The following is a 22,946-nucleotide window of genomic DNA, read 5'->3' on the forward strand; positions in this document are numbered from 1 at the left end:
TCGTAATACAGAATTTATAGCAAAAATTTGCAGTGTGATGTAACTGAAATTATACATTGAAGAATTGATTGTCTGTTAAGCCTTTCATCAGTTAGAATACAGTGATAGTTTCACTTCTTTCATGTGTAAATCACAAAACCCTTTTTTTAAAAGTTGCACTCTCGGGTTAGCTGTTAACAATGGTGATAGCTAGACAATATGTTGAAGGTGTTAGCCCCCTGTGTTCTCTATCTATGACCTGATGTTTAGATTGATTCCAATCTAAAAAGTGAGATAACAGAGTTTTACATAAATTCATGCAGTTTTTGAGCTCAGAGTTCTACATGAATGTATATGGTTTTTGAGCAAAGTGCAATGTAACTCTGAAAGTACCAAAAAAATTCACCACACAAAATATATGTGTGCATGTGGGTCTTTGTCTGTCTGTGTGTGTGTCTGTCTGGGGTGGGGGTTGTGAGTGTGAGAAAGTGTGTGTGTGTGTGTATATAGTGAGTGCAGAGTGTCTTAAGTCTGTGAGGGGGTGCATGTGTGGAAGTCTGTGTGTCTATAAGGGTGTGTGTGGGTGTCTGTGTGCGCGTCTGTGTGTATCTGTATCCGTGTATATGTGAGTGTGTGTGTGTGTAGGAATATGTGTGTGTGTGTGTGTGTGTGTGTGTAGTGCAATGGTGATCACCTGTAATGTGACATGAACCCAAGGTCCCGGTTGAGGCCCTCCCTATGGGTACCGAACTTAGCTATCAGCCTCTGCTCGGCCACTTTCCTCTGCTGCCTGTCCCGAAGTCCACCATGGAGGATGGTCACCCGAAGGTCCGAGGCTGAATGCCCTGGACCACTGAAGTGTTCCCCAACTGGGAGGGAACCCTCCTGTCTGTTGATTGTTGTGTGGTGCCCATTCATCCATTGTCGTAGCCTTTGCTCGGTTTCCCCAATGTACCATGGCTCCGGGCATCCCTGCCTGCAACGTAGACAATGTTGGCTGAGTCACATGAGTACCTGCCATGTACACACACTCTCACATACATATGGACACAGATACACACAGATGCGCACACAGACACCCACACACACCCTTATAGACACACAGACTTCCACACATGCACCCCCTTCACAGACTTAAGACACTCTGCACTCACTACACACACACACACACACACACTTTCTCACACTCACAACCCCCACCCCAGACAGACACACACACACAGACAGACAAAGACCCACATGCACACATATATTTTGTGTGGTGAATTTTTTTGGTACTTTCAGAGTTACATTGCACTTTGCTCAAAAACCACATACATTCTTGTAGAACTCTGAGCTCAAAAACTGTATGAATTTATGTAAAACTCTGTTATCTCACTTTTTAGATTGGAATTAATCTAAACATCAGGTCATAGATAGAAAACACAGGGGGCTAACACCTTCAACATATTGTCTAGCTATCACCATTGTTAACAGCTAACCCGAGAATGCAACTTTAAAATAAAGGGTTTTGTGATTTACACATGAAAGAAGTGAAACTATCACTGTATTCTAACTGATGAAAGCTTCCTATTTTACCAAGAACATCTCTTAAGTTAGATGTGGAAAATCCTCGAGATGGAAGTCAGAATGGACACCTGGCCACTTTAGCTCAATGTTTGCTGTGAGGAACCTCCGTATTGCTCGGTGTGAAACATCACCTCAGGGCACAATCCGTGGGCACCAGCCTCATGCACCACTCATCCATAGACGTTGGCATCTGAATTTGTCAAGCATTCATAACCGTCATGGCATTTCGCTGCTACACTTGAGGAGTACTCTGGAAGAACAGACCTGCATTGCTGCATGGACCTGTAACTCACATTGAAATGCTGCTGCAAGGACACTTTATACACAGGTGCTAAATGCATGGATTGGACCAGGCTACATCTCAGAGCTGTTTGCTTTCTCTTAGCACTTGCTCATTTAGCACCTGCCTGCTTCAGCATCCCTGCCTTGCCCTGCTCTGCCTTGCCTTGCCTTTCCTTGCCTTCCCTTGCCTTCCCTTGCCTTGCTGTGATAATTCGTACAGCCACAATCAGGCAGCTTACATTGCTGGACAGCAGTCCTTAGTGAAGGGAGAAGACTTTTGCTGTATCACAGCTACATTAATCTTACCACCAGCACATTGTGTCAGCATCTTATGCAGCAAACACACTGTATGTAATACAAGGAAGCTGCCATGTCTCATTAGTCCTCACCTAATCCATATAGGCATCTGCCAGTCAGGGGTCACAGCACAGTAAGTTAAGGGCAGTGTGTGTCAGTTCAGGGGATTGTCCACAATCCAGACAGGATGTTCTCAGCAAGAGGATCTATGCCCCTGTAGTCTGGGGAGTGGGTCATAGTCAGTCCTTTGTGACCAATCCAGGAGTCGAGCTAACCGGGTCAGGGAAATGTTCAGCCACCAGTCAGGGGTCTGGCTACTTCTCATCTAGGATTGTTGGGTTAGGTCAGTCAAGTCTGTCAAGTCCATCCTCAGTGTCTAAGGAGAAAGGGGGATGTTGGTGGTAGATAAGGGAGCCTATTCTTCAGGATTGGAGCTGAAGGCTAGGGGAAGCAGAGTTTGGGGTTTGCGGAGTATGGATGTTTAGGGCTTCACTGACATGTAGAGGAGGAGGCTGCAAGACACTGGCCAAGGAGCGTACACTGTCACCTTCCATTATGCTGTAAGTTGATAGCGTGCCAGTGGACAGGGTTGGTGATTTGATCTGTGAGGGAGGGGACTGCAGGACCGATGAATGGGAGGACCTATAAGGGGAAAGAATGCACAATGGCCCATGTACTGTACAATTCAGGGAGGTGTGGGGTCCCTCATTCCTGGCAACCTGAATGCATTGTCTCCCTATTTGCAGTGAACGTTGCTGCACTAAATCACTGACCACCTCATTCATACCAACAAATTTAGATGCAGAGAGCAGGGAAAGAATAGGAATGTTGCAAGGTAAATGCCAATAATGTCAGCAGGACCTATTGTCCTGTATACACCTTGTTCCTCTTGCTTCCACATGCTGCACAGGCTGTCAACACACAGATCATCCCATGGTATCAGTTCAGCATCATACTAGCACAACTGCGCTTGCAGCTACAGTAAACACACAAATGTAAGGTCATAAAAGTGAAGTTTGTACAAACGTGACATTACATCTGCCAACTTTTTCTAGATTCAAAACAAACAGATAACTCAGCTGTCTCCCAGGATTCTACTGCTGATCGACTGCTCGATCTTTCAAATAAGGTTTTGCCACAGAGATTTGAAAACTCTCCAGACGTCAGAAGGCTTAAAACAAACACATTACCTTCACAAATGTGTCATGCACAGGAGGTAGGATATCTTAGCATGTCAATGTGTGTTTCAGTGGGACATTTGTGTCTTTCTGAACTTATCATTAAGGAAGATGAACTAGTCTTACAGACTAGGTTAGCTGTCACTTATATTTATACCCATCATTAAATAAAAATCAGACAAGATTCAATAGCGCTTAGCTTCTTGATCAGATCTTTTCAGTTAGTCGAGAGTTCAGTTAAAGGTCAATATTGACCTTGTTTTCCTTGAAAATTACTTTTTTGATGAAAATTTAACAATATGGTACAGACGACATGAAGTCTGAGAGAAAAGAAATCTAGGAATCCAGTGGAAGGATATCTGAATTGGAGTTAATTATCTACAGCCATTTGATTAAAAACTCTATATTTTTAAAATAAATCATATCTACCACAAATAGAGAATTAGAGATTTTAAATATTTTGGTGAATACAGAGATAGTTTAATAATATTTTTAAACCACCAGGTGATTGCACTTAAATGTCCAGCATCTATACTGAGGAGGAAATCCAAAATGACACAAAATGCAGATGGTTATGTTTCTCACAGAGCAAGAGCTGAACGAAGAGTTCGATTTCAAGAATTGGATGAAATAATTTTTGACAGTATGTTTGACCATCTAATATTATATAAAGCAAATGGATAGCAACATTAAGTTTTGTTTATAGAGAGCTGCACAGGACTGGGATGATATTTTTGCAGGGAGATTTGATAGTGCTGTTGGGGTGAGATTCAAGTACCTTTACAGGGGGATGGGAACCTGAGGGACAACCCAAATTGAGGGAAGTAAAGTAGGTAACAGTAAATAGAAAAGCTGCTGGGGGGACTATGGAACAGGAGGAAAAAAGCATCAATTATGCTTCAAAAACAGAATTATGTCAAAAAGACAAAGTTAAGGGCACTCTACCTAAAGGCATACACCATTTTCAGCAAGATAGGTGATCAAAAGACACAAATAGAAGTAAATTGTTCTGATTTAATTGCCATGACAGAAACTTAGCTGCATCACAATCAGCATTGGAACTGAATATTTGATATTTAGGAATGACAGACAATAAGGTAAAAGAGATGGAATTGCCCTCATAATATAAAATAGGATCAGTACATTAGTAAGGGAGAACCTCAGATCAGTGTGAGAAATCTGTGTGAGTGGAGCTCAAGGAGCAAGGTGCAGCAGACATTGCTTACAGTTATTTATAGACCACCAAATACAGATGGGGGGGGATGCAGAGGAGGGGGGGGGGGGGGGAGGGGGGGGGAGGGAAGAGAGGCATTAATCAGGAAATGAGAGAAGCTTGTAGCATAGGAAATGCAACAAATATGAGTAACCTCAATCTGAATGTAGATTGCACAAGCCAATCGAGCAGTAAAGATAAAGTCCCCATAGTCCCACTTCCTCATTACAGAGAGATAACTGGTGGTATTTATACCTGAGGCTCATCATGCCTCAGATGGGGGTAAGGTTGAGGAAGTGGAATCTTTGTAGTAACTTCACTTGAAGTGGGAACTGAACCCACAATGTTGGCACTATTCTGGAGCACCAACTGAGCTAACCTTTTGGGATGTGGAACTACAATATTGTAGAATATTACATCATGTTTGAAATTGAGATAGTCACATTTGAATAAGGGACATTATAAGGCATTTAACACAAATTGATTGAACTGAATTGGAATAATACATTAAAAAAACATTACTGTACATAGGCAATGGGCCGTCTTTAAAAAAGAGGGTTGTGAATCTTTGGAATTATGTACTGCAGAGGGCTGTGAAAACTTAGCCTTTGAGTATATTTAAAGTAAATGTTGATAAATTTCTGATTGCCATTGGTATAAAATGTTGCGTAGATAAAGGCATTGAAGTGTTTGTGAAAGTGAATTAGATGGTGAAACAGGTTCAATGGACTCTTAGAATTCCTACACTGTGGAAGTAGGCCCTTCAGCCCAACAAGTCCACACTGATCCTCCCACCCAAACCCATTCTTCAAATGCACCTAACCTGAACACTATGGGCAAATCAGCATGGTCAATTCACCGCACCATCTTTGGATTGTGGGAGGAAACCCACACAGATACAGGGAGAATATGCAAGCTCCACATAGACAGTTGTATGTACTTAATTTTACCCTGCAGTTTGTTCCATGCCAATATTTTATTTGCACACTGGGTTTTGTGGTCATCTTAGAATAGGCAGAAAAAATCAATCAGACTTCAATATGCGCAGAGGTAGTGAATTATTGACTTTGCCAGAAGGTCTTCATGTGACATGTTGATGATAATCATGACATGAAGGGATTTGTGGATAGTGCAGATAAGTTACTGACTGTAAATGGTCATCAGTTGTAGAATAGGCTTGAGCAATTTATTGGTTGCTCCTGCTACTCCGTTCTTATGGAGGCTAACCTTGTTCATCATATTTCACTTCTTAATTTCAGAATATTAGTTAATATTGTGGGTGGCACGGTGGTTAGCACTGCTGCTTCACGGTGCCAGAGACCCGGGTTCAATTCCCGACTCAGGCGACTGACTGTGTGGAGTTTGCACATTCTCCCCGTGTCTGCGTGGGTTTCCTCCCACATTCCAAAGATGTGCAGGTCAGGTGAATTGGCCATGCTAAATTGCCCATAGTGTTAGGTAAAAAGGGGTACATGTAGGGGTATGGGTGGGTTGTGGGTCGGTGTGGACTTGTTGGGCCGAAGGGCCTGTTTCCACACTGTAAGTAATCTAATCTTAAAAAAAACAGTTACTCAAGGCTGGAATTGAACCCAGGTCCCTAACACTGGGAGGTAGTAGTGCTAACCACTGAGCCACCATACCAACTCATAGCCTACTCCTCTGTTCCTATATTCCTATGTAACAAAGGGCAAGCCTCAATAAGCTGAACAATTATTTTCAACTCCAACTTCTCTTGTATAATGCTATTTCAGGCTTAGAATTTCAGAATTTAATTTGAGTTAATTTTATGATCAGGAAAAGGATTATTCATTGAGAATAGAGCACTCAATAAGTTATGTTCCAAACATTTCCTAAATGTTAACTTTTTAGATAAATGTTTATTTGAGCAGACCTATTGCTGCTGTTCTAAATTTCATGAACAAAATAGGTTACTCTTCCGTCTTCTAGCCGTGCACATATGTATGCAAAGCAAATTCCACCTACTATCATAAAAACAGAATGTTGGAATATTTATAGTAGTCTAACAATGTGTCACATCCAAAACATCTTTCTTTTTCAAATGCTGGTCAATGTGTTCACTTCCCAAACTTTTATTTTTGTTCAAAATGTCCCACATTCTCAGTTCTGTTATTTTGCCACCTCTATTGATATCAAATTGTTTACATCCAGTTTAGTACATGATGAAAGGGTTGATTTATTGCACCTGACAAACTTACATTTCGAAAACTTCTCATTGTCATGAGATAGAGAGTGAATTTATTCAGTGTCTAACAAAAATAAGATTCTAGGCTCACATTAGTCAGGAATCAACATGTGAGGTATATTACCTGAATATCATTATCTTTCTGATTGGGTTTTCCCAGCTGGCTTTAGGACCACATAAATTTCTGTCAGCAGAATCCTTATTTTTTTTTCAAATGTCTTGTAAAACTTTCAGTAAACCTGATCTCATGTTACTGGTTTAGTTTCCCCACCTGGACAATGTTGCGTGACCACTGAGTGGTTCATTTTCTCCCCTTCCCAGTTTTGTTGTCATAATCAGTGTGGGGAGCATTTGATGCTACAGGAGAGGCAGTTACAGGAGAGGCAGCTCAGCAGCTACAGGAGATGATTGAGCTTGTGGGCCTGTGGGCCTTCAATTTGGTCAGCGGGGAAATGATAACCACTCCTCTAGCCTGGGGATTCTGCTGCCAGGAGGCAACTTCACCATCTCTGAAGTTAAGGAGGTCGTGGGCAGGGGCCTCCTCATAGCAGACATTATGTACAGAAACGCTCCCCTCAGACTAATTAATGCGTATGCCCCAGTGTGAAAGAGTTAGCTTCCACTGTTGCTGGTTACATCCAGGCCAGTCATTCTGACCAGAGGCTTCAATTGTATCATTGATGCAGAATGACGATCCAGTGGGGAGGACAAAAAAACTGGATGCCACGTCCAGATTCCTGATTGAAACGGTCAAAGATGCCAAGTTGCATGACATCTTCAACACCCCTGCAGACAGATCGCAGCATAGATACACCTGGTCATGGCCAGTCAGGTCCATCTGCTCAAGGAGAGATTTCCAGTTTGTGTCCTGAGCGTTCCCGCTCAGATCCAACAACGTCAATCTGGTGTTCTTCTCTGGCCACTGCCTCCTGCTGGCTGACTGCCACCTACAGGCACACCAGTCGGCGGTCAAGGGAACGTGGAAGCTGAGTGTGGAGTTGTTAGCCCCAGAAAACATTGAGGAGCTGCAAAGGTATTGCACAGGTTGGAGAACCATGAAGCTCCTCTTTGAGTCTCCAGTGGATTGGTGAGAAACAGTCAAAGTGAACATCAAGAAGTATTTTATTCTCAAAGCTGTGCAGAAGGTGAGAGAGAGGTGGGAAAAACTGTCAAATATTCAGAAGGGTATGCAGAACCTACTCCTGCTGCAGATGATTGAGGGTCAATATCACGAAGCACCTCAGGAGATGAAAGGCCAGCAAGCCTCGTTCTTTGCCTTGGAGACCTCCAAGATAATCTTCTGGCCAAGGATCCACTCCATGGAGTAGGACGAGAAATGCTCACATTTCTTCTTCCAGAAGGTGCAAAAGGAGGGCTCCATGCTCAGCAGCCTGCAGGAAGAAGATGGCTCAGTAACATCATCTCAGTCTGACATCATGAGGATCAGCAAATCCTTCTATGCCAATCTGTATGACACGAAGCCAACCGACAGCGTGGCCTCCCAGTCGTTCCTGTCCTCTATCACGGAGGTCTTAGATGATAGCACCCGGGAGAGGCTGGACCAGCCATTATCTCTGGATGAGCTGACCAAGGCCCTCGAGTCCTTTGAAAACTCTGGGAAGTGATGACTTATCAGTTGAGTTCTATTTTGCTCTATGGGACTTGATCAGCCAGGACCTTCTGGAGGTGTATGTCAGCTTGCTTTGGGCAAGTACCATGAGTGAATCCATGAGGAAAGGCATCATCATGCTCATCTACATACAGAAGAGAGAGAGGGAGGAAATTAGCAATTGGCGACCAATCTCACTGCTAAAGATGGGCTACAAAATCGGGTCAGGTCTGCTCTGGGATCAGTGATTCACCACGACCAAACCTGTGCTGTTCCAGGCAGGAAGATCGCTGAGAGTCTCGCACTCCTCAGGGATACGATCACCTACATACAGGACAGGGGGTGGACACCTGCTGGACCAGGACAAAGCCTTTGAGAGGATTTCGTACACGTACATGAGAGATGATCTCTCCAAAATGGGCTCTGGGGAATTTCTGCAATTGTATCCGACTGCTCTGCACCGACATTGTTAGTGCAGTCTCAATCAATGGGTGGGAATCAGAAAGCTTTCCAATCAGACCAGGAGTCAGGCAAGGCTGCCCTCTCTCTCCTGCCTAGTGTGTGCTGCTGTTTAGAGCCATTTGCTGAGTTCATCAGGAAGGATGTGAGCCTGACAGGGGTGACTATTCCTGGTAGCGGGGGCCAGGAACTGGTTAAGGCCTCCCTGTACATGGACGATGTTGCCATTTTCTGCTCGGATCCACTGTCAGTGCACAGATTCATGTGCACCTGCAACCAGTTTGAACAGGCCTCGGGGCCAAGGTAAATCTTTGAAAACTGGACTGACAATCCTCTATCCCCTTCACCGTCAGGACTGACCACCTGAATATGCTGGGTATTTGGTTCAGAGGGGTTGGGGCATGCGCCAAGTCTTGGGAGGAGCATGTCACTGAGGTGGGACAGAAATTGGGCATGTGGAGCACCGGTTGCTCTCCAAGGCGGGTAAAACTTGGTCATCAGGTGTGAGATGCTCTCAGTGTTGTTATACATGGCACAGGTCTGGCCTATTCCCTGAACCTGCGCCACCACAGTCACCCAGGCCATCTTTCACTTCATGTGGAGATCGAAGATGGACTGTATCCGATGGGACACCATGTACAAAGACCTGTACAAAGAGGGAGAAACACATCCAATGTGACCCTCACTCTGATGGCCACCTTTGTGTGTGGCTGCATCAAACTGTGAGTGGATCCCTGGTATGCAAACACTAAGTGTCACTACATACTGAGTTCTGCCTGTCCCTGCTGTTGTGAAGGATGGGCCAGGCCTTGCTGCCATGGAATGCTTCAAGTAGTTGGACCATTTCATATCACCTGTCCATCATGGAGAAATTTGTGAAGGAAAATACCTTTGACCACAAATCCATCAGGAAGTGGTCAGCACGTAGTCTTTGAGACCCTTGGGGAAAAGGAGACGACAGATCCTGTCGAGCGGTTCCTGCACAGACTGTCTGGATGCTTCATTGCCCGAACTCTCAAACAAGCACAAGGACATCGTTTGGCTGATGGTGAGAAGGGCTCTGCCAGACAGATCCTTTATACATGCCCGGACTCTCTGTACCACCGCACGCTGCCCTCGAGGTGGCTGTGGAGGGGGCGAGACTGGTGCACACCTCCTTCGGGAATGTGCATCTGCAAATGAAGTCTGGAGAGTAATGTATTGGACGCCGTGCTCTATGGTCAGTTTCTTGAGACTGACACTGAGTTGAACATCAACTGTGCCTGGAGGACCATCAACTCGGTGATAGACGCTCTTTGTTCTGCCCAAAATTTGCTGGTCTTCCAGTAGAAGGAGTTGACCCCAACTGAGTGTTGCAACCTGGCACATTCCAACATCCAGGTCTATGTGCTGAGGGACACTCTAAAGCTTGGAACAACTGCTATCAAGGTGCAGTGGGGAAAGACTATGTGTAAGGTCCTTCTGCTGAAGAATAACTGGGGCTCCATTCAGTAATTGGACCCCACAGATGCCTCAGCTAAATGCCAAGAGGTTGACTGTAAATATAGAGAATGGTGAACATCAAAGACTTAATTTGTTTTCTGTAAGTAAAGAGAGTATAGATCTGAACGGCTTCATTAACTGTAAATGTCCCAAAGATTTCTTTTTATGAATAAGCTATATTTTTGCAATTTAAAAAAACCAATTTGATACAGTTTGTGAGGTTTGACTGTATCATGAATTGCTGGTTCTAATATTTTGACTTTGTTATAAAGAAGGTTTTTCTACTTAAGCTAAATGAAAGTAAGTTAAAATGTAAGTAAATAGTAGATGAAAGGAAATTGAACTTCTCTGCAACTGAAGTACTTGAAATAATGCTGCTGGGAGTTAATGACCTTTTTTGGAGCTTTTCTGAGCTAAGAGTGGCCAGTCTCTGGTAGATGTAATCATTTGTGATTGTGACATTGATAAATTATTCCTTTTCATTCTTCTCAATGAACAGTGGCCTTTGAAATGGATAACCACACCATTCTCCTCTAATGGTTCTCCTTTATTATCCTGTTGAGTCGGACTATCCCTGTCTGGTTGCATTCCTAGCAATGAATTATCTTCTCTTCCAGCTCCCTCACCATCGCCTCTTGTGTCCCTTAAGGATCCATCTTGGAGCCCTCCCGTTTATCACTTACATGCTGCCCTTTGACAACATCATCCAGGAACACAAGGTCAGGCTCCACATTTACACATGATGACTGCCAGCTCTACTTCACCACCATCTCTTTCAATCCATCAATTGAATTGGATTTGTTTGATATCCAGAATGGATGATAAAATATTCCTTCAACTAAATGTTAGGATCTGGAATAGTGTGTGTAGTCTTGGTCTCCTTAACTCAGAAATGACGGTATTACCTACAGGGAGAACAACAAGAGTTTTGAAGAATAATAAGTGATTTCTTTGAAACCTACAAAATATATAAAAAGACAGACAGTGTAGTTGTAGATAAGATCATTCTCCCCAGTGAGGAGTCAAGGGTACCATTTAAAAAATAAAAAGAATAGCACAAAGAGAAATTCCTTTACTCAGTGGCTTGTCAAGTTTTTGAATTCTCTACTCAAAAGGGTGCCACCAGCTGAGTCTTTGAGTATGTTTAAAGCAGAGATTGATTTCTGATCATAAAGAGTTATGCAAATAGTGTGAGTTAAAAGCACTGAAGTGTTTGATCAGCCATGGTAGTATTAAGTGGTTGTTCAGACTTAATGGGCTGTTTGGCTCACTCCTGTTCCTATTTTCCTATGAAAGCCAAGGCCATTGCCTAAAGTCTTTATGCATAATTACAATTTAATTTGGATTTAAAGAAAATCAGTATTTCATCCTTCTCATCCACTCTGCATATTTCTAACAAGCGGTTTGAATTCCATTATCTCAAAAGCAATAGCAAATTAAGGAGGAGGGTCAAAGACAGTTCAAATCCGTTTTCACTTACCCAACTTCAAACTTCTTTCAGAGAACATCTGAAACATCAAATTCAGAAAGGTTCTATAATCGGTAACAATGCAGCTAGTGTCTAAAAGGTTAGACTGAGAAATGGTATGGAAGATGCATCTGCACAACTGGGATGCTCACAATGAATATTAACATGGTAGAAATTGTAGTAGGACAATGATCAAGGTTTAGACTACCATAGAGGCAGGATGCTGTACTTGATTTATGATAAGCAATTGGACATATCCATGGTTCATCAATCATGATACAGTCTCAACTTCCAGAAGCAATGGACGGATTTACAAGGGAAGCAGCACTTGCTGAAATGTGTGGAGCTTAATGACAAATGACTTGTTCTAGTGTTTTGACTTTTGTAAGAAAGAAGACTTTTCTAATTTCAGATTAAACTAACTAATGTAAAACTTAAATGTGAAGGTGAAACTCAATTTATCCTAGCCACTGATTCCATCCCTCTCCTTGGTCACTCTTTGTGGCTGAATTAAATCATTCACAATCTTCATGTCCTATTTGTCACTGAAATTAATTTTCGAACTCTTATTCTTAATCACCAAGGCTACCTACTTCTACCTCCTTAAAACCACGAGCTTCCATCCTTTCCTCAGCTCATCTGCTTCAGCTTTGTCCTTGTTCCAATAAGCTCAACCATAGTGTAAAACAAATCAAAGGATTGTGGATCCTGAAAATCTGAAAAAAAAAACAAATTGCAGGAGAATTCAGCAGTTTAGCAGGATCTATGGAGAGAAAGTAGTGTTAATGTTTTGAATCTACTGCCCCTTCCTCAGAACTGATAGCAACTCAGAAAAGGTCATATATATATATACTGTAGACAGAGTGTGGGAAGTAGAGGAGATTGCAGACTGGGTGTCCCCTTTGAGGAACATCTACAGTCTGTCCACAAAAATGACCCTGACCTTCTAGTCGCCTACCACTTTAATCACACCACTGTGCTCCCTGGTCAACATTTTTACCTCATGCCTGCTGCAGTGCTCCAGTCAAGCACAGTCCAATCTGGAAGAACAGTGTCTCATTTTCTGCTTGGAGAACCTTCAGCCTTCAGGACTTATTGAGTTCAATAATATTAGAACCTTAACACCTTCTTCTATGTCTGTTAGATATCCCCACACTCCAGGCCCTGTCATGACATGGCCTAGTTTCAATAGAGCCAACCTATTTTCACCTACTAATGGTCCACATTACCAGCTTGTTTTTCTTGCAAGCATATTATCATCCATCTGTATTCAGCAATCCTGAATTTATCACTACTGATGTAAATCATGGTCACAATCCATTGAATAAAAACAATTCGAGCAGGAAGAAATTCCAAAATATTTAGCCTCAACATCTTGTAATCTGGATCATTAACCAGAATTTCAATTCCAATTAATAGCAGAATTTTAGCATGATTCATCTAAGTCAGCCAGTTTAAAAAAGAGAATTTAAATTAAAGACAAAATACAAATCAAAATGCACAGCAAGATCTCAATCAAAATTGGATATTTTTCTTACCATTTGAAATTAGAGAAATGTTAAAGTTTTTAGTAAATTCCTGCTAGTAATAAAAATACTTCATTGTAACCACTCTTGTAACACTAATCAAATTCACAGTAATGAGTATTTTTTGGTGTTTTAGTTGATGACTTAAGATGATTGTTTGTTTGTGCTTCTGAAATGTCATTACTTATGATGGGAATCCCAGTTGTACTGATGCATATTACACATGCCATTTTAAAGTGTCTTCTTCTCAAAGTTACTTTCTAAAGTTTCAGGCATGAGCTATTTGTTGCTGATCATAGATCCTTTCTGAATCTCATGTTTCAAATGCTGCCTTCTTTCAGTATGAAGCTGTTGAGTGGCAAAAATAGATCTGAACTTTCTTCATCCTCCTTGTTAAATTACTTCTGTGCTATTGAGATGATGGAATTCTAACCTCTTGTTAGCAATATGCATAGGGAGTAGTGACAATGAAATATTGTTTGTTTTAAGCAACAAACTAAAATGCTAATAGTGCATAGCATGCAATAAGAGCATTTCTGAAAGGAGTGGCTTGAATGGAAGCTCATTAGAATTATGTTTAAATATGAGGTAACCTTCCAGCATGTAATTTGAATAACTTTTAAAGAGATATAATATTCTGCTGACTATTGATTTTCATTTGGAATTCACTACTCCACAGGGGTATTTTCCTTCAAACTAATCTATTTTGTGCTCTCAGGGGTAACATTACTCTTTGTTTGTCATTTTATTTCCTGGTTCTGCCTTTTGCTTTCTTTCTCTTTTAAAGGCCCTCTGGTGCTACCACTCCAGATGCGTGAATCTGTCTTTCTAGTGCCTGGTCAACACAACACCTTTCTGCAATTAATTTTTGTCTGTAACTGTGCTCATGGCTCTGCATATCATTTTAAAAAGCAACTTGGTTTTATTATGGAAGCCAGTCCAGATGGCCTTGAGCTAATATCCTAGCCATAATCTCACAGTGTCTGCACTAAATTCAATGTCATTATTCATGCAAAATAAACTGCTGAGCATAAAATTTATTTTATCTTGCTATGTGAAGCCTCCATACTTCTCCCATAAGTTGTATTAGCTGCTGTAATTTCCATAGTCTGAATCTTTTGCGAAATAAATTCTTCTATGCTTCCTGTTGGTTTATATTTGTGTACTAATACATTTTAAGCACAGAATCATTTTATGAGGTATTTTAATTTCCTTCTCAATGTTTTAAATGCTATAGTTAAACAATATTGTCAGAGTGAATGATTGACTCCTAAAAAATAAGTTGCTGTCATTAGTTATTTGTAGAACACTTCTTGGACCTCAGTTAGTTTCTTGCTAGCAAAACCCTGATGTAAGTTCTGCTAAAGTTCAGAAAAGAGTAGTAGATGGAATGTCTAAGGTAACCAGTTGATTCCCCTAAATATAATCTACTCAATAAGGTATGGGGTGAAAGATTTAACTACATTGTTATTTACAGGATGTTGCTACAAGTATGCAAATAAAGTTAAATTCTGTAGAGCTAAAGATATGTTTTAAGAATGTATGAAATAGGTGTTGTATAATGGCATATATTCCAGAACAGACAGAGCTGTAATTTTAAGACAGTTACCTGATATCACGACATAAGACATTTTGGATTAAAAGTACCCACCTCAGCTTCAATCAGCCTATCTGTCTAATGGAGTCTATGTAATCAATCAGTTAAGGTACAGTAACATCAGAAAGCATAGAACCAGCGTATATGTTTAAGTCTATGATATTATAATTTTGTAAGTAGGTAATATTATAAATAAACTTCAAGATATCCAACTCAACAGAACTTGACCTTCTGTGGAATATGTTGCTTGGATTAACATGAATAGGAGATTACCAACACGGTGGTACAGTGGTTAGCACTGCTGCCTCGCAGCGTCAGAGACCCGGGTTCAATTCCCGCCTCAGGCGACTGACTGTGGAGTTTGCACGTTCTCCCCGTGTCTGCGTGGGTTTCCTCCGGGTGCTCCGGTTTCCTCCCACAGTCCAAAGATGTGCAGGTCAGGTGAATTGGCCATGCTAAATTGCCCGTAGTGTTAGGTAAGGGGTAAATGTAGGGGTATGGGTGGGTTACGCTTCGGCGGGTCGGTGTGGACTTGTTGGGCCGAAGGGCCTGTTTCCACACTGTAAGTAATCTAATCTAATCTAATCTAATTATAGTGGTAGTACTAAAAGTTACCTATAGAAAATGAATCTAGGGAACTAATAATGGAGGATAAAGTGATGGAAGATGAATTGAAAACATATTTTGCATCAGGCTTCACTAAAGAGCAAACAATTCGCTCCTTAGAAATAGCTATGAATCAGGGATTGAAATGGAGGAAGGCACTGAAGAAAATTACAATTATCAAAGAAGTAATATTGCATAAATTATTGGAATTGTGAAATGACACATCCTCAGGTCCTGTTAAATTTTATCCTAGGGTCTTAAAAGAAGTTGTCAGTGAAATAGCTAATGCATTAGTTCTTATTTTCTAAAACCTATTAGATTTGAGGATGCTTACTTTGGATTGGAAAATAGCCAATATAACTCCTCCATTCAAAAAGGAAGAAGGCAGGAATCAGGAAACACCAGGCCCATTAGCTTAACATTGGTCATAGGGAGAATGTTTGAAGCTATTATTAAAGACGGTATTGGAGGGCACTTGGATAACCATAAAGTAATCAGGCAGAGCCAACATTGTTTTATCCAAGGGAAATCATATTGAACTAATTTATTAGCTTTCTTTGAAGAAGTAACTTGTACTGTAGATCAAAGGGAACCGGTGGATGTATTGCACTTAGATTCCCAGAAGGTAGCGAGATTTGAGAAGGTTTGTAGCTCAGGTTGTGGTTCTGGATGTAGATTTGCTCACTGAGCTGGAAGGTTCATTTCCAGATGTTTCGTCACCCTGCTAGGTAACATCTTCAGTGGGCCTCCAAGCAAATCACTGTTGATAATTCCTGCTTTCTATTCATATGTTTGGGTTTCTTTGGGTTGCTGATGTCATTTCCTGCAGTGACAACATTTCCTGTAATTATGTCATTTTCTGTTCTTCTTCTCAGGGGGTGGTAGATGGGGTCTAACTTGATGTGTTTGTTGATAGAGTTCTTGTTGAAATGCCATGTTTCCAGGAATTCTGCATTTATTCCCAGAAGGTATTTGATAAAATATCACATCAAAGGTTATTGCAAAAAATAAAAGCTCATGGTGTGGGGATTAACATATTGGCTGGCACAGAATATTGGCTAGCTAACAGGAAGCAGAGAGTTGGAATAAATGGGTCTTTTTCAGGCTGGCAGGATGTCATGAGTGTCAACCGCACGGGAGTTGGTGCTGGGGTCTCAACTCTTTATAATTAATATAACTGATTTGTATGAAAAGATTGAAGGATAGTAGCTAAATTTTGGAATGACACAAAGATAGGCTGGAAAGTGAGTTGTGAAGAGGACATTAAGGACCCAGGAAGGAATATGGATAAATCATATGAGTGAGCAAAGACATGGCAAATGAAGGACAATGTGGAAAAATATGAATTGACCATTTTGGCGGAAAGAATAAAAAGGAAGCATATGATCTAAATGGTGAGAGGATTCAGAGAGATCTGGATGTCTTAGTGCATGAATCAAAGGTCAGTATGTAGGTATGGCAAGAAATCAGGAAAGCTAATGCTATAATAGGAATTGAATGCAAAAGTAAGGAAGTCATGCTTCAGTTATACAGGTGAGATTCATCTGGAGTATTGTGTGTAATACTAGTCACAGTGCTCATAGAAGGATGTTACTGCATTGGAAACAGCTCAGAGAAGGTTTATTAGACCAATATCTGGAATGAGTTTATTGTCTTTTGAGGAAAGGCAAGAGAGGCTAAATCTGTATCCTCTGGAGTTTTAAAAAAGTCAGGGGTGACTTAATTGAAACATATCGGATCCTAAAGGGACTTGACTGAGTGGATGTTGTAAGCATATTTCTCCTTGTGGGAGAATCTAGAATTAGAGGTCACAGTATAAAAATAAGAGGTCATCCATTTAAAACTGATGAGGAACTCTCTGTCAGAGAGTTTTGAGCCTTTGAAATTCCCTTCCTCAAAATGTAGTGGTTGCAAAATCTTTAAATATTTTTAAGGCACTGGTGGATAGATTCTTCATTACCAAGGAGTTGAAAGATTACCGGGGGTATGCAGGAATGTTAACTTGAGGTTAAAATCAGATCAGTCATGATCTTACTGAATGGCAGACCAGACTCAAAGGTCCAAGAGGTCTACTCTTGTTCCATGTTCATATATCAACCATTGCTTTTATTAAATTACAACAGTGGCTACAAGTTTAAAATAGTTCATTGGCTGCAAAGTGCATGAAAACCCTGAGACTGTGAAAGGTGCTATATAAATAAAAGCCACTTCTATTATCCACAAAGAGTAGCAAAGCTTCTCAATTCTCCTGGACAGCATCACCTAAAGCACATTTAAAACTGATAGGAATAACCAATGAGTAAATAAGTTGGTGATGATTTGTCTACTTAGAACATAACTGACACCGAATAAACTGATTAAACATTAAGTAAAAGGATTGCAATGCATTGGAAAGAAGATACAAATTAATTTATTTTGCATTTTGTTGCATTACAAAGATGTTATGAAGGAATTCCATTCCTCAGAGCTGATACAATTTTTAATTCCACGTGTATGTGTACAATTCATTGTGCTGCTGTATTATTCTTCATGGCTCAGCATTGGTGTTACTTTTAATGGAAATGTGTGAAACATATTAAATAACTACATTGAAATTGTGTGCAATTGACCAATGTTATCAATGCAGCTTTCTACAGCAGCAATAATTTTGCCACGACACAGTTATAAGAGAGAGAGGAAAGCACCTGAGGTGAAGTCAGACTGCCTGTCAGGTTTCCACTTAAGATTAGATTCCTACAGTGTGGAAACAGGCCCTTTGCCCAACAAGTCCTCACCAATCCTCCGAAGAGTAACCCACCCAGACCCATTTCCCTTTGACTAATGAACCTAACACTATGGACAAATTAGGAAGGCCAATTCACCTGATCTGCACATCTTTGGATTGTGAGAGGAAACCCACGCAGACATTGGTAGAATGTGCAAACTCCACACAGACAGTCATCCGAGGTTGGACTCAAACCCGGGTCCCTGATGCTGTGAGACAGCAGTGCTAACTACTGAGCCACTGTACCACCCCACGAGCCACCATGCAGCCCCACGAGGCATTGTGCCACACCCCCTAACTTTAAAACCAGAAGAGAAAAATAGAATTAATACTATTAAGTTGAATATTCTGAACTCATAAGCCTGGTTAGAAATCAATGGTTGAATTCAGTCAGTCTCCAGTTCTCCATCACCTGCTAGCAAAGTGTTGGCTTAGTCATATGTAAACTGACATGATAATGCATATTCTAATCATGAATACCTTTGTCAAGATGCTTATTTTTCTGACATTTGAAGATTACTGTAATTTTTATCATTTGTATAAATGATTTGGATGCGAGCATAAGAGGTACAGTTAGTAAGTTTGCAGATGACACCAAAATTGGAGATGTAGTGGACAGTGAAGAAGGTTGCCTCAGATTACAACAGGATCTGGACCAGATGGGCCAATGGGCTGAGAAGTGTCAGATAGAGTTTAATTCAGATAAATGCGAGGTGCTGCATTTTGGGAAAGCAAATCTTAACAGGACTTATACACTTAATGATAAGATCCTAGGGAGTGTTGCTGAACAAAGAGACCTTGGAGTGCAGGTTCATAGCTCCTTGAAAGTGAAGTCGCAGGTAGATAGGATAGTGAAGAAGGCATTTGGTATGCTTTCCTTTATTGGTCAGAGTATTGAGTACAGGAGTTGGCAGGTCATGTTGCAATTGTACAGGACATTGGTTAGGCCACTGTTGGGATATTATGTGCAATTCTGGCCTCCTTCCTATCGGAAAGAAGTTGTAAAACTTGTAAGGATTCAGTAAAGATTTACAAGGATGTTGCCAGGGTTGGAGGATTTGAGCTATAGAGAGACGCTGAATAGGCTGGGGCTGTTTTCCCTGGAGTTTCGGAGGCTGAGGGGTTAACTTATAGAGATTTACAAAATTATGAGGGGCATGGATAGGATAAATAGACAAAGTCTTTTCCCTGGAATGGGGGAGTCCAGAACTAGAGGGCGTTGGTTTAGTGTGAGAGGGGAAAGATATAAAAGAAACCTAAGGGGCAACTTTTTCACGCAGAGGATGGTACGTGTATGGAATGAGCTGCCAGAGGAAGTGGTGGAGGCTGGTACAATTGCAACATTTAAAAACCATTTGGATGGGTATATGAATAGGAAGAGTTTGGAGGGATATGGGCTGGGTGCTGGCGGGTGGGACCAGATTGGGTTGGGATGGATCGGTTGGACTGACGGGTCTGTTTCCATGCTGTACATCTCTATGACTCTATATGAAATGATGTAACATTAAATTTTTGTGTTCTATTTGTATTTTTGCCAGCTAACAGCTGTAATTCCCATTTGCCGGCATTGCTTCGTAAATTATTGATCGTCATTTTGCTGAGTCTGATGATGATCATGTTGCTGTATTGTAGCGAGACTGCAACAGTCATCTACGAACAACTTCAGTCAAAACTCAACAGCGTTTTCCTGGAAATGAAGAATCTAACTTTCAGTTGGTTGACTTGGAGTAGGAAAAATTAAGACATTCATAAATGGCATTCGCAACAGAGAAACATTGTTTGAAAGGATTCTTAATAATCTTTAAGAGCAAGGACAACAATGTCTACTGTAGGCAGTCTTAGCAAAAATAATGAACTTCAAAGGTGCTGCTTTAAATTGCTTTTGATATCAAAATTTTGTAATTCACTTGAATGTCAATCCAGTAGCTATATTCAGCATTATAAATTGAGTTACCTACAGTGGAAAGCAATAACTTCACTAAAAGCAGTGACTTGAAGCAAAGACCTTTCCTTACAAAATGCAGAGAGGTGGAAGGTCCCTACCTGCCTGCCTACCATACAATCAGCAGTAAGTTATTACCTCATGCACTTTATTGCAACCATTTGGCACAAAATAGTTTCCTTATAATCGGTTCTTTTCAATGTTAGTTTTAAATTTCCATCAAAATCGAAGTTATTCTTCCCACTCCAACCAATTTGTACTCCTGCTGCAAATCCAAAGCTTGTTTGTTTTGTCTTTTATGAAATGTTCTAACTCGCATTGACCATCATACCAGCTTTGTGCCCTAAGTGGTCAGATTTCTTAACATTCAAAATATAAATTACTCTTGAATGTCGAGCAACCTCAATGGTGAGAGTTACAGAAAGCAACACAAGGCACAATGTAAAAAACAAACAAATATTGCAGGAGCTGAAAATCAGAAATAAAAACAGAAAATGCTGGAAATGTTTTATGCATTTGGCAGCTTCTGTGGAAAGAAAATGGATGAGATCTTTAATTGGTCAAACTGACCCACTTTCACCATTCAAATATTGCTCAACGCTTCAAGATAACGATCTTTGGTCAAGACTAGAAACTCTAATGAATAATATTTTTTTCAGTTTGTACAAAGCCAAGGAAGGTGGTGGTGGGAATTTAGGAAGAGTGTTGGGGTTGTGAGAAGGCTGGGGGTGGGAGGGTGGGGGTGTTACGGGGAGGAAGGAAACAAAAAAGAAGGTGGAAGTTATTGGAGATTAATATTAGAGCAAAATATTTTTGTCAGTCTGACAGAAAAAGGTAGAAAATGCTGGAAAACCCAACAGGGCTGACAGTATCTAGAAAGCAAGTTAATGTTTTAGATCAATATTTGTCAGATTTTCAACATTTTCTATTTTTATTAATGATTAATTGACAACAGAGTGATTGTGCAAGGTAAAAGTGTGTGGTGGTGCACGATCAGACAAATAAAGAAACTAAAACAGAAATTTCTGGAAACACTTTTGCAGATCTGGCAGCATCTATGGAGAGAAAGCAGAGTTAATGTTTCAGGTCCGGTGATCCTTCTTCAGGTTCTGAACCCAAAACATCAACACTGTTTTCTCTATACAGATGCTACCATACCTGCTGAGTTTCTCCAGCAATTTCTGTTTTTGTTGCAGATTAACAGCATCCATAATTCTTTATTTTATTAAGGTAGCACAGTAGTTAGCACGGTTGCCTCAAAGTGCCAGGGACCTGGGTTCAACTCCAGACACAGGTTGCTGTCAGTGTGGAGTTTGCGCATTCGTCCCATATCTGCATGGGTTTCCTCTGGAGGCTCCAGTTTCCTCCCACAGTCCAAACATGTGCAGGTTAGGTGGATTGGCCATGCTAAATTACCCCTAGTGTCCGGGGATGTGTAGGTTAGGTGGATTAGCCATGGAAAATGCAGGGTTATAGCATGGGTGAGTCTGGTTGGGTTGCCCTTCAGAGAGCTGCTGTGGACTTGTTGGCCTGTTTCCACACTGTAAGTATTCTATAAATAAAGAAACTAGATCAAGAGCAGTTGTAAATGACAATAACAAATCTACTACATCTTCTCTTTCCAGAAAGAGAATCTGGGAGCAGTAATTATCAATGTAAATACTGATACTTATTAAAAGAACATCCCAAGCTATTTCTATCAGGTTGACAGCAATTGCAAAACTTCCCGGCAATGTGTACATAAGAACAGCAAATCTGTCTTCAGTGCGATTTTAGCACGTGCCTTTATTTGGGCAGAAATCTAATATGAGCCACAAGGGATTGAGTTCTTTAATTTTGCCTTTGTTTCTTCCTGCAATCCTTTTTTAAATGGATGCCTACTGAAATAGGATTTGTCTTGCTGCGATTCATGTCTTCGGGATAAACAATTACAGCAGTAGCTAATTATCAGATAATAGATTGAATGGGGAAAGGACCAAAACCATTATTAATTCTAGAAAACTACGGTCTGCTATAATAATTGAGCTTTAAAAAGCATTTAATCTAACAGTAAATGGGAAACTTACGAATTTCTACTGGATTTTTAAGGAATAAATGTGATGTTCTGCAATTGCAATTCTCTGAATTTTAAGTCATTGCCTCATTTATGGATTCAAATATTTGGTGGAAAGTTTACTGTATTGCATATTCTAAGCATCTTCTAGACTTTGCAAATCTACATCTAGCTATTAAAAGGCAGAATGCGTGTGATCCTCATCCCATAAAACTAAGAGCTTAGAAATAACTTTATTTTATCATGCAGAACCCATTGTAAATTGCCTTTCAGTAAGCATTAAGGCCCTTTAAAAATGCATAACATTTTGAATGTAATATAAATACAAGAGGAAATTGTGGTTTAAAATTCATGTTAATATAGTCAATTTATGAAAATTGAGATATAATGTTGAATTTAGAGCATACATTTTTCAAAAATTTGCATTTCTAAATTCTACTTCTTTTAACTTGGTTCTATTTGAAATCTGCAAAAACATTTAATTGCCTCCATTGGATTTTTATGGTTTTCTCCTGACCATTTTTCATTTAAAAGTTATCATATATTATAGTTATCATTGTTATCTGGTTGTTCACAGTCTCTATAAGGAACCTTCTACAAATTGTATCTGTGGTTCATATTAGAATCAGTATTAAAGTTGTGAAGCTGTCTAACTGTATGTAACATCTTTTATTTCCAGTCGCCTAGATACATGTCGTTAGAGTTAAAGGTGAGAACTT

At 40.5% G+C, this 22,946-nt stretch overlaps 1 protein-coding gene across 11 annotated transcripts in view; it reads left to right on the forward strand.

Moving 5' to 3' along the window:
• The window catches only part of LOC148149397 (uncharacterized), an 86,834-nt gene extending 65,945 nt beyond the window's left edge, over window positions 1-20,889 (forward strand). For 10 of the 11 annotated variants that reach the window (XM_087989816.1, XM_087989818.1, XM_087989820.1 and 7 more), the window contains 3 exons: window positions 3,183-3,343; window positions 3,810-3,948; window positions 19,771-20,889. In XM_087989816.1, coding sequence (XP_087845942.1) covers window positions 3,183-3,343; window positions 3,810-3,948; window positions 19,771-19,973 — 503 coding nt within the window. In that variant the 3' untranslated portion in view covers window positions 19,974-20,889. Of the gene's footprint in view, window positions 1-3,182; window positions 3,344-3,809; window positions 3,949-10,888; window positions 10,991-19,770 lie in introns of all 11 variants that reach the window. The other variant, XM_087989822.1, reaches the window with a different exon arrangement.
• Window positions 20,890-22,946: the final 2,057 nt, after the last annotated feature.

This window comes from Chiloscyllium plagiosum, unplaced genomic scaffold, assembly GCF_037043375.1.
Source record: "Chiloscyllium plagiosum isolate Xiang-an unplaced genomic scaffold, Cpla_swu_hap1 HiC_scaffold_8, whole genome shotgun sequence".
Taxonomy (NCBI): domain Eukaryota; kingdom Metazoa; phylum Chordata; class Chondrichthyes; order Orectolobiformes; family Hemiscylliidae; genus Chiloscyllium; species Chiloscyllium plagiosum.